Source organism: Nicotiana tomentosiformis, chromosome 2 (genome assembly GCF_000390325.3).
Source record: "Nicotiana tomentosiformis chromosome 2, ASM39032v3, whole genome shotgun sequence".
In the NCBI taxonomy this organism is placed as follows: Eukaryota; Viridiplantae; Streptophyta; class Magnoliopsida; order Solanales; family Solanaceae; genus Nicotiana; species Nicotiana tomentosiformis.
In genome coordinates, this window is record NC_090813.1 from 139,162,622 (window position 1) to 139,175,742 (window position 13,121).

General features: G+C 35.2%; 1 protein-coding gene across 1 annotated transcript; it reads left to right on the forward strand.

Annotated features, from left to right (window-relative positions):
• The first annotated feature begins 8,380 nt into the window (after positions 1–8,380).
• Positions 8,381–12,069, forward strand: LOC104104582 (AAA-ATPase At5g17760-like). Its single transcript, XM_009612713.4, has 3 exons — positions 8,381–9,484; positions 9,744–10,096; positions 11,465–12,069. Exons 1-3 carry the CDS (start codon positions 8,812–8,814, stop codon positions 11,906–11,908), a joined length of 1,470 nt encoding a protein of 489 aa, XP_009611008.1. The 5' UTR covers positions 8,381–8,811; the 3' UTR covers positions 11,909–12,069.
• Positions 12,070–13,121: the final 1,052 nt, after the last annotated feature.

The following is a 13,121-nucleotide window of genomic DNA, read 5'->3' on the forward strand; positions in this document are numbered from 1 at the left end:
AGGTATATCTGAGGCCTACTTCTTTACAACACCCTTACTTTATTAGAGTTATATAAATAGCCACATTCATTTAAAGATAAAATATTTTATAACTTAGCCATATTTCACAAGGTTTTACAAACACAAATATTATAGATATACTTTTTCAATCATATAGAGTTAAACATTTTCCTAAAGGCTTTTATAAATCTATACCTTCTTTTCAAAATCACATGTATATTTTTCAAGTAATAAGTTCTAAACTAGATATACAGTATACCATACTTTTATCACTAATTAAGCAGAGTATAGACAACTAATCCTTTAAACCTAGTCTAAGTCCTATGGAGCTACCTCAGGTAGATTTTAAGGGGTGCCTAACACCTTCCCCTTAGAAGAACAAGAACTCTAACCCAAAATCTCACCGGTTATAAGACTAATAGAGAAATGATCTTAGTAATTAAATAGGTACCCTAATATACCTTTAAATATTAGGTGGCGATTCTCTTTTATCATCAACGGAAAAACTACTAGTTGAATCTTGTTTTGACTCGTGCAAAATAGGGTGCAACATTAAAAATGGATTGCATATAAATTATAAGAAAAACTTATTTAGGGCGGGTAATATATAAAATTTAGACAATTTTGGTAAAGAAGTTTCAAATATTATATAGGAAGAAAAAAATCCAAAAAAATAGTACTTAATTAAAACGCAAGCAGGCCAGATATGGTCATGATTCTCATAGATAGGCCCCATTCTAGAAGGAAAAAAAACAATAATACAATCATGAGATTTGAGACCCCGGGCTTAATTCCAAAAAAAGAGGTAAAAATGATATGGCAGACGTGAGATTTAAAACATCAACTCCAGCCGTAGAGGTGCACCTAAAAATTATTGCACAATATGACTCTTTGAGCTTGAGTGCACATATGTATATTTAAGTAGTCTTCAAGAGGTATATACATTACTATACATGGTTTAAGGTAGGAGCTTAAATCACGTGAAACCACAACCCTCAACCTAGATATGCCCATATAAGCATTGTCATAATATTTGTGTGGTTATAAAAACTTTATCATTAAGAAAATATAGGATATAGGATTTGTTTTGAAAAATAATTATGAAAAATATGCCAAACTATCATATTATAACTCATATGGAGAGTTAACTTAAGAGTATTAAAATTCTTTACAACACTATCGATGTACAAAATATAAGTTCAGCTTTTAAAATGTTTCAATTTAGGCATATTGCTTTCTTTGTGATGTTGAAGTACCAAGAGGAAACGATCTTTTATAGCCATTCATAATCTGGGTAGAAGAAAATAATTCTACAATGATCTTTCATGCGTTATTTATTAACAACAACAATAACAAATCCAGTATAATCTCACAAGTAGGGCCTAGGGAGGGAAGTGAGTATGCAGTCTTACTCTTACCTTGGTGTAGGTAGAAAGGTTATTTTCAATATACCATCGGCTCCAAACAAGCATGCAAAATCACAACAATATAGAGAAGAAATGCAGTAGTGTAAAAGTCAAGAAAGCAATAATAACAACAAGATGGTAGAACATACAAAATACAAGCAACATCAGGTTATAATAGAATTTTAAGAATACAGAAATACTAGAATAACACTACTACTACTCAAATGAAGGAAAAATGCCGAACTGCATACTAGCCTTTTACCCTAATCTCGCCCTCCACACCCGCTTATCAAGGGTCATGTTCTCGGTAAACTGAAGATGCGCCATGTCCTCTCTAACCACCTCTCCCCAATACTTCTTCATCTGACTCTTACCTTTCCTCAAACCCACCATTGCCAATCTATCGCACCTCCTCGTTGAGGTATCTGGACATCTCCACTTCACATGTCCCAAACCATCTTAATCTCATTTTCAGCAACTTGTCCATGATGGATGCTACACCTACCTTGTCCTGAATAGCTCCATTCCTATCCATGTCTCTCTCTCCTGGTATGCTCATATCCATCTCAACATTCTCATATGTAATAACCTGACCGGTTATTTTGTGTATTTGAGCTCTGTTCCCCTATTCGATACTTTCTGTGTGTGTATTTATTGTTATTTGACTTGCTGGGATGGTTGGTTTGGTTTCAGGACAGTTTTGGAATAAATTGGAATACTTAATTCCATGGTTGGAAGCTTAAGTTATAAGAGTTGACCAAGGTTGACTTTGTAAACGACCTTAGATTCATATTTTGATGGTTCCAATAGGTTCGTATGGTGATTTTGGATTTAGGAGTATGTCCGAATTTGAAATTGGAGGTTCTTAGGTTGATTCAGCTCTAATTGGCGAAAGTTAAAAATTTGAAGGTTTCAAAAGTTTATAAGTTTAATCAGGGTTGACTTTGAGGCTATCGTGTTGGGATTGTTGTTTCGGGAACTGGAATAGGTTCGTTATGTCATTTAGGACTTGTGAACAAACTTTGGTTGCATTCCGAGTTGGTTTGATAGTAATCAGGCATTTGTTTGAAAGCTTAGAAGCTTATGAACTTAAGAGAAGTTCAATTGATGGTTTGATCGTCGATTCATAGAAGTGGTGATCACGCATGTATTTTGAAGATTTGGATAGGTCCGAATAGTGCTTATGGACTTTTAGATATGATTGGACAGGATTCTGGATGGCTCGGGTAAGTTTTGGACCACCCGGAGCTTGATTGAATTACTGAAAGACTGCTGGTGTTTGGCATGCTTCGCGATCTTGAATCAAGTCTCTCGATTGAGAAGGCTTATTTGGGGCAGTGGCATTTTTTTCTTCACGTTCGGGAAGCTTTGTGACCAGTGGGCTTCGCGTTCACGATTAGGACATCGCTTTCGCGTAGAAGGACGGCAGGATGGGGTAAGGCTGGAGCTAAGCCTTCTCGTTCGCGTGGGATTGACCGCGTTCACGTACACTTAGGGTTGGAAGTGCACCGCATTTGCGGGCGACGGATCACGTTCATGATAGGTATTTTGAGGCTGGAGCTAGTTTGTGCTTCACGAACGTGTGGAAGGATATCAATAGGTAGACTTATAAGTAGTATAATTTTGGGACTTAGACCAATTATTTCATATTTTGAACCCTAAACTTGGAGATGGGCGATTTTAGAAGGGGATTTTCACACAAGGCAAGAGGGTAAGTGATTTCAACTTGATTTTAACGTTATATCTTATTTTCCCATGGATTATTATATACTCCTATAGATTATGGGATTTAAAAGAGAAATTTAGTGATTTTGACTATGGTTTTGGAGAGTGAAAAATAGAGATTTGAACCCCAATTCGGAGTTGAATTTGGATGAAACTTGTATATTTGGACTCGTATTCGAATGGGTAGCCGGGATTTGTGACTTTGGTCGGGTTCTAGGAAGTGGGCCCAAGTTGAATTTCTGCAATTTGATAAAGATTGGAGCTCTCTAAGCTGAAGATATACCATGTCCTGCCTAATCACATCTCCTCAATACTTTTTCATCTGACCTTTACCTATCCTTAGATCCACCATTGCCAATCTATCACACCTCCTCACTGAGGATCTGAACATCTCTTGTTCACATGTCTCAAACCATCTCAACCTCGTTTCCTGTATCTTGTCTATGATGGATGACATACCATGCCTTGTCTTGAATATCTTCATTCCTGACTATGTCTCTCCTGGTATGCCCATATATCCATCTCTACAATTTTTATCTTTTGGACATGAGAATTCTTGACTGGGTAACACTCCAATCCGTACAACATAGTCAATCTGACCACCACTTTATAGAACTTATCTTTAAGTCTTGGTGGCATATTCTTATCACACAAAATACTGCATGTTATCCTTCATTTCATCTACCTCACTCTAATACGATGTGTGACATTATTGTCGATCACTCTGTTGCCTTGGATTACTGATCTACAGTACTTAAAACTACCTCTCTTAGAGAAGACTTGTGAATCCAACCTCACTTTCACGTCAGACTCCTGAGTAACATCACTGAACTCACACTCTAAGTATTATGTCTTAGTTCTGCTCAACTTGAAACCTTTAGACTCCAGGGTCTACCTCCAAACCTCCAGCCTAGTGTTAATTCTGCATTATGCCTCGTCAACTGATACTATGTTATATGCAAATAACATGCACCATGGTGCCTCCCCTTGAGTGTGGCATGTAAATACATCCATCGCCAAGGTAAATAAAAATAGGCTAAGAGTATATCTCTGGTGTAACCCCATCACAACTGGAAAGTGTCCGGAGTCTCCTCCTACCGTCCTATTCGAATTTTGGCTCCATCATACATATCCTCAATCTCCCTAATGTATACTACAGGTACACCTTTAGCCTCTAAATATTTTCATAAAACCTTCATTAGGACTTTGTCGTATGTTTTTTTCTAGATTAATGAACATCATATGCAAATCTTTATTTCTATCCCTATACTATTATTTCAATCTCCTCACAAGATAGATGGCTTCCGTGGTTGATTTTCCCGGTATGAATTCGAACTGGTTCTCGAAATAGATATGCTTCTCCCCACCGGCAACTTCACCGTCCTCTCTCAAACCTTCATAGTATAACTTAACAGCTTGATTCCTCTTATAGTTGTTACGATTCTGAATATCATCCTTGTTCTTGTAAGAAATCATCATACTCTACCTCTATTCTTTGAGTATTTTTCGTCGTACTAAAAATAACAGTAAACAACCTAGTTATCCACTCCAAACCTGCCTTGCCTGCGGTTTTCTAAAATTGACCTTAATATACCTACAATACCCAAAATCTCACCGACTCTCGAAGTGCTCCAAATTACCTAGCACAATAGTCATGCCCCCCCTCTTTATTCAAGAGTTTATGAAAGTATGTTTGTCATCTTATTCTAATATGTGCCTCTTATATTAATAATTTACTTTCCTTATCTTTTATGCATTTCATTTGGTCTAGGTCATATTCCTTCATCTTCTTCGCCTTGGCTAGCATGTATAGCTTCTTATCCCCGCCTTTGTCCTCAAGTTCTTTATACAAGCGTTCAAATGATGTCGTCTTCACTGTCGTGCGTTAACTTTGCCTCTTTCTTAGTCGTCTTGTACTTCTCCCGATTCTCCCTCTTCTTTTTCTTGACTTTGCTCTCTACTAACTTTAAATATGCCTCATTTTTAGCTTTCACTTTTTTGCACCTCCTTATTCCATCAGTAGTCCCATCTAAGCCTATTAGAGTAACCCTTCAAGACTCTTCACACCTTTCTAGCTACTTTCCTAATGTAGTTCGTTGTACTCGTTCACATATCACTCGCCACTACTCCTCCAAGACACCATATCCATCAACTGCTCCTTCAACTCCTGAGATTTATCTTTAGTCAAGACTCCACACTTGATCTTTTGGTTGACCATACGCAACCCTCTTATTCCTCTTCCTCTCAATCTCTAAGTTCATTACCAAGAGCCTATGTTGAGTCGTGAAACTCTTACTCGAGATAACTTTACAGTCCGTGCATACACCTCTATCAAATTCCTAAGGAGTAGGTAATGAATCTGGTTCTTAGCTACTATACTCTGGAAGGTGAGCAAGTACTCCTTCTTCTTCTGGAAACTCGAGCTAGCTATCACCAAGTCAAAAATCCAACAACAAAGTTTATCCTTCGTTTCTATCACCAAAACTGAAACTGGCATACACATCATCATATCCTCTAGAGGTCGACCCGATATAGCCATTGAAATCTCCTCTTATGACTAGCTTCTCGATGTGTGGAATACTTTGCACGACATTGTCCAAATCGTCCTAGAAATACCTTTTAACCTCCTCGTCCAAGCCCGCTTGAGGTGCATAAGCACTAACCACGTTAAAAGTACCTCCAACAACCAGCTTGATAGCCACCAGCCTGTCATTTATCCTCCTAATCTCAACTACTTGCTCATTTACTCTCCTAATCTAAACTACTTGATCCTCGAGTTCCCTGTCCATCAAAATACCTACTCCATTCTTACCCCTAAACCCTCCTGAGTATCACAAAATTATTTATTAACCTTATGTATTATTTATTTACGGATCTCTTATTTATGATGAGCCAAAAAATCAACAAAAAATGACCTAGATTGAGATCCAACAAGAGCTGCTTCGGCAAATGGCACTGTTGAAGGCTCACGCCAATCCGCATTAAGCAGTGATATCTAGGGATGGTAATAGGGTGGGGCGGGGCAGGGCAAGCCTTGACCTGCTAACATTTCCTACCCTGCCCCATTTAGTATTTTCTCGGATTTTTGCCCCGCCCCGCCCTGCTAAGCCCTGCCCCACACTGCCCCTTTTATGTTTTTTCATCATTTTTATTTATTTTTTCTTTTGCAATATTCTAAATTAATTTTTTTTAACTTTTTCAAATTTTTATTTGAACCTCATATTAAAAGAACCAATTTGAACTTGACTAAGTTATTTTATCCCTGTTCAATAGTTAATTCAAGACTACTTTCATTCTTATATATTTCATTACATATTATGCTTCCAGCAGCATGGGAAATAACTATATTGCTTTTCCCGTAACAAGAGGCTTGGAAGGGACAACGACCTAATTTCAGGTGCAGATATTGGAAAAAATATGTTGAGTTTATGCATTAAAATGTCAGCCCTTGAGTCAACACCTTGTGTGTGATTTTGGATTCATTTAATACTGAAATCAGTAGAAATAAACTCACTATGATTCAATACTTAGAGTTTCTTTAATCAAATAGATAGGCCTACGTTTTAATGTCAGTAGAAAATCCATGATGTTATTATGTCCCAGATTGAACCATATCTTTATAAACAATACCATGAATCTAGTGCTTGGAAATTTTTAATCTCATACATTTTTTTATTATGTTTCGTCACTTGATCTCGAAAGTGATCATTCCCCTCTCGCTCGAATTCACAAAAAAGAAAAGAAAAGAAGGAAAAACAGAAAAAATATATATTTTCTTATAGTCAGCTGTAAATTCTAAGATATACAAGTTCATATTGTTTATATGATTTAACTTATCGCTAGTTGAATTAGTGTTGAATAGTGAGGTCATATTGTTTCCTGAAAACTAGTACTACAATTGTTTTTTCAACTCTGAAATCTGGTTGTATTCATAGGTGTTTTTGTTGGTGGAAGCAAAGTGGTCCATTTTAATGGTGTCCATTTTAACATGCATTAAACTTTGCCTTGCCCTGCCCTAACCCACTAACTTTTTAAAAAGCCCCGCCCTGCCCGCCCCAATTGCCATCCCTTAATGTGAAGTGCAAGTCCATTTCTTTCCCTAGATGCCTTCGTAGATTAACATTATTGGGGCAAAGTTCCTTTTTCAACAATTATTTTGGACAGGAACTTTTGTTGAAGTTTAAAAAGTTCCCCCTTTTTTGTCATAGAGGTAATACGATAAATCATCTAAACATTAAAATTCCTTGGAGTACACATACAAAACACGTGGTATTCAACTTGAATGTAGCGTTCGGCAGACTAAATTCAGGATTTGAAGTTTTGGAACATCCACAGCAATCTTAAATTAATGTAAACGATAATAAATTTTTTTTAATATATATATATATATATATATATATATATATATTTCATCCGTTTCAATTGATGTGAACTTATTTCCTTTTTGGTCCGTTTCAAAAAGAATGACCTCTTTTTAAATTTGGAAACAATTTAGCTCTCTGGACACTTTTTGATTTGTTTAGGACCGTACACGGGCTAAATGTGAAAGATTATATTTTTAAATTGTGTAGATCATTGCTGCACATTTATTAAATTATTTTATCTTGTTATATTTTTCATCATTGATCTGAGATATATACTTTAAATTTGTTTGACATTTTTCTGCTAATTGTTTTACCTGTTTAATTGAAACTTGGTTTCTTTTAAATTTTAAAAAAAATTTATAAACTCCGTGCATAGTAAAATAATTTCACATAAATTAGAACGGAGGGAGTATATATAAAGTCGGAACAAAAAGTATCAAATTCACGTGAATCCATAATTAAAATTATGAATAAGAGTTTCATCAATAGGAATATATTGGTTTTATAATCAAATTTTAACTAACTTGAAATTGAGTAATACCGGGCGTGATGTGATTCACCCAAAGCACATTTCTTTTATTAGTGGTTTGGGTATTCAAATACGATTTGGATTTTGGACCACTTCTGGTGCCTTTTTATAGAAATAGTGAAAAGGCCATGCGCATAGGTAATAGGACAGGTGTCGACCTTGGACACTATAAATCTCTTTGTTTTATGTATCCAACGTTGGTGAACTTACCAGCACATCGTATGGCTTTTTTGGTTCTTTCGCCAACTCCCTGAAATTGCATTATTTAAATTTCTGCATCTAAGTAAGATGTTGTACTATATAAATGTACAAAGTGCCAGGAAAAAAAATGTACAAAGTGGCCCTCAGGGATATTTTAATTCTAGTTAAGTTTTATGAACTGGAAATACATTAGTTCTTTACATCATAATGTTAAATTGGTTCAAAATGAAAGGTAATTTTTCTTAATAAGTCTAATATAATACTCTATTGTTTCAATTTATAAGCTCATTTAACTTGTGGTGCAAAATGTGGCTCATATATTTTTTGCTATAAATTATTGTATAAAGGTAAATTATTTTTAAATATAAAAAAAGATTATTTATTTTGACACACTAAAAAAAAAAAGTTGGACATAAATTAAAACCGAGGGAGTATAACTTATTATAATCACATAAATTGCATTGATAGTGTAGAAACAAAGCACATATCTTAAATCTTTTCAGATTCCACTCATAGTAGAAAAAAAGGTAAGTTTCTCATTGTAGAAATTTAGTAACCTGGGCACGTAGAAGAAGCTCGCAGAAAGATGGTGAACTTCTCAGGATTGCCTTCACCTTTGTCAATATTCTCAGCCTATGCTTCAATGTCTGCTTCAATTATGCTATTTCAGACAATGCTAAATCAGGTACTTCCCCTTCAAGCTCAAGACTACATTTTCTCAAAAATTCGTCATTATTTTAAGCCTCTTTCATCCACTATTACTCTAGTCATTGAAGAAAGGGATGGCATGTCCAGCAATGAAATCTATGAAGCTGCAGAAATCTATTTGTACCACAAAATCACCCCTGAAATTGACCTTTTCAAACTTAGCAAACGCCCCAAAGAGAAGAAATTACGTGTTAACTTTGCCAAGAGTTGGAAAACTACTGATATTTTTGAAGGAGTAGAGGTTATTTGGAGATTTGTTTCGGAAGAGTGCAAAAAGACTTTAACATTTCCAGGCCATGGGGATTTTGAGAATGATATTTTGGCGTCTGAGAAACGACATTTCGAGCTCTGTTTTGACAAGAAATACAAGGACAAAGTATTGAATTGTTACGTGCCATTGGTACTTAGAGAAGCCAATGTCATAAAAGCTGAGAAGAAAGTTGTCAAGTTGCATACTTTAGGTTCTTCTTCTTCTTATTCATCAGCACAATTTTGGGATTCCATCAACTTTGAACACCCTTCCACCTTCGATACTCTCGCGATGGATGCAGGTAAAGGTGACAAATAGGCGGGTTGGATCAAACTTGAACGGGTCAAAAATGATTTTTCATACCCGTCCAATGTTTGAGTCAAAACGGGTTTTGAGTTTTTTGACCCGTGGGATTACATTATTCTAACATGTTTTGACCTAATAGTTTGATAAGTCATTTCGAGTTCAATCCATTAGATCGGGTCCATAAAATAGATCAACCGTTTAAACTTGAGCAGGTTAGGCGGGTTACTAAGACTTAAATTTTGTATATAATGCAGGGCTGAAGAAGGCTATAATTGAGGATCTTGACAGGTTTCTAAGAAGAAAAGAATTCTACAAGAAAGTTGGAAAAGTATGGAAAAGAGGGTACTTATTGTATGGACCTCCGGGAACAGGAAAATCAAGTTTGATTGCAGCAATGGCTAATTATTTAAAGTTTGATATTTTTGATTTAGAGTTGGCCAATGTAAAGAGAGACTCAGATTTGAAAAAGCTGTTGTTGAGGACCACAAATAAATCCATACTTGTCATTGAAGATATTGATTGCAGCATGGAGTTGCCTGACAGAAGAAAAACTGCAAGTCTATCAAATATTCATGCTGATGCCCGTCCACCTCGTGACCAACAACAGGTTACTCTTTTTGTCACCTAAATTCAAGCTCCAGCTCCCACCCCTTTTTGAGTTTGACTATGTTTAGCAAAATCCTTTCGAATACTTAGCTAGCGGTTTGGCCATAAATTTTCAAAATTGTTTTGAAAAATCTGATTTGGGTGAAGTTTGGTTTGAAGATGAAAATGTGTTTGGACATCAGTTTTTAAAAAATATTTCCCAAATGTATTTTGTAAAAACATGAAACATGACTTATATTCACAAGTTCTAAAAACTATCACAAATCGCCAACGGTACCATTATCAATAACATTCATTATATTATCGCAAATCATAGTCCTGAACATAAATAAATTTGGTACAAAATTATCATTTTTATAATAAACTACATGATACACTATCAGATGATCGAGAATACGAAACAATATTGTTACAAAATAATAAATAGTGGGCTCTTTTATAAAATACAAAAGTTTGGGACAATTTTTAAAAAATGTAATAGTGATATTTTGGCCCAAAACTAGTTATTGAGCTGGTTTTAGGATTTGTGATTTGTGATTTTGTCAAAATATAGGCAAAATCTATGGCCAAACATGTGTTTGCCAAATAAAATCCAAATTTAGTTTGGCAAAATCTATGGCCAAACGGATCCTTATTTTTTTGTGATGTAGAAAACCATCTAGGGTCATTCATCAGGACCAATCGTATCCTTTGAAACTCGAGAATAATAAGCTCTTCCCTCTATCCTTCTCCGCATAAATACCGGACTTGATTCGCAGGACAGAAGGCTCAAATCCGTGACTTAAGTCAAAAGTCAATCTTATCGAACATCTTATTGTTGGCTCATATAGGCGAGAGATGGAGAGCTACATGTAGTAAATGGATTTAACTAAATCCTCTTCCTTAGAAAATTATATAGTGCAGCTAATATATATATATATATATATATAGTAAATGGATTTAACTAAATCCTCTTCCTTAGAAAATTATATTGTGCAGCTAATATATATATATATATATATATAGTAAATGGATATATATATTATAAATGTAAGATCTAGTTTAGTAGCAAAGGAGGTTCACAATTTGTTTTAGTTGGTATGTTCAAATCTTTGGTATGAAATTTTTGCATTTACTTTGATCTTATTAGAATTTTGGCTACACAACTGATCAAGCAGAGCCCAGGCAGAGGCGAATCTTTGATGAGTTATGTGGTTACGACCATAACAATTGTTTTCGCCTCAAATAATATGTGTGATTTTGTAAACACATACATTTAATAAGATGATACTCATTCTAAACTCGTTGACTTTACATCCTAGAGGCCTAGGTGAGCTAATTGAAGAATTTCCCCTAATTTCTATGTTTCTCTTTTGATTCTTACATCCAGTTTACACTTGCTGGGCTGCTGAACTTCATAGATGGCCTATGGTCAAGCTGTGGAGATGAGAGAGTTATCATATTTACCACCAACAATAAAGACAAGATTGATCCAGCTCTGTTAAGGCCGGGGCGTATGGATATGCACATCCACATGTCTTATTTAACTATTGAAGGATTTACGGTCTTGGCCAAAAACTATTTCAAAGTGCATGATCATCAAAATTGGCATTTTACAGAAATACAACAGTTGATTGAGAGTGTACAAGTCACCCCTGCAGAAGTTGCTGAGGAACTTATGAAGAGTGACAATGCTAAAATTTGTTTAGAAAGACTAGTAAAATTTCTCAAACGCAAGAGGATGAAGAATGAAGAAACTGAAGAAGATGGAAGTGATGTGTTGGAACTCTTTAAAACAAAACGGATTACAAGTTTTCACAATAAGATGAATTAAGCGGAAGTGATATAGTTAAAAGCTTGATCGCATAAATTAATCAATTGTGTAATTCTAAATTAGTTGGGATGAGATTATATGCATCATCTATATTTATTATGTTCTATTCGGATCCATTTCATTCTAATATTGAATATAAGTAAGATCACTTTCTTAGCCAAGTCGTTAAAACATTCTTTCTGTCTTTTCATATTCACAAATACGAGCTTTATCAAATTCTTGTCCTTTTCATTTTAAACTAGCATTCTATCTACAATTTTAAAAGTGAACAAAATACATTTAATGTTTCATCCTGAGTTATGTTGTATTTTTATATATGGAAGTTCTTTATAAGTTATTATTTGCTATTTAATCACGAAGTTTGATTTTGTTTGAAAATAAACATGTATATAATTACATCTCACATATATTGAGATTGATAACCTTAAGCAGTGACGGCAACCCTCTTGATTGATCAACGCGAGCGATCTGTGCCTAGACGCTTCATAAAATTGCATAGATCTACGAGAGGAGCTGATAGATGAAAACACTTCCCCTTTCGATTCGCGAAAAATGATTTTTTTTTTTTTAGCAAACAAGAATATTTATATTAATACTACGTTGTGTTTAGGACATTACAGTCATACCCCGTGTCACTTAGGACACATTGATTACCTAGGCTTGCTAGTACATTACAAGCATCATATACTAAGTACTTAACAAAAACACATTGTTTCTTTTGGTCATTCATTACAAAAGATTCAACATAAGATGGAGGTTGTGCATAATATTTCTTCACCCTTGTTTGAGCATTAGCCTCCTTTGCCAGTTGGTGTGCCATATTATTCCCTTGTCGGAGGACCACTTCCTTTTCATGGTGCATTAATAACCTGCATTCATTAACAATATCGTCATATAATCTATTGCCTTGTTGTATAGATTGGATTACCTCTGTGGAATCTGTTTCAATATCCAGTGGGAACATTCCCCATTCTTGCGCTGTTTGGAGTCCCTCGAGGAGAGTCTTTATTTCTGCCTCAAGTGAACCATTTGCATGAGTAGATTTTGTAAAACCTACCACCCAACTACCTTTTGTATTTCTGAATACACCTCCCAGGCTACTTTTTTTATTGTTGTTCTTGTAGTTTGCATCTATATTTAATTTGTACCAGCCTTCCGGTGGTTTATGCCATTTTATATTGATAGTGATCTTCTTTAAAGGATTGTGGTTGTT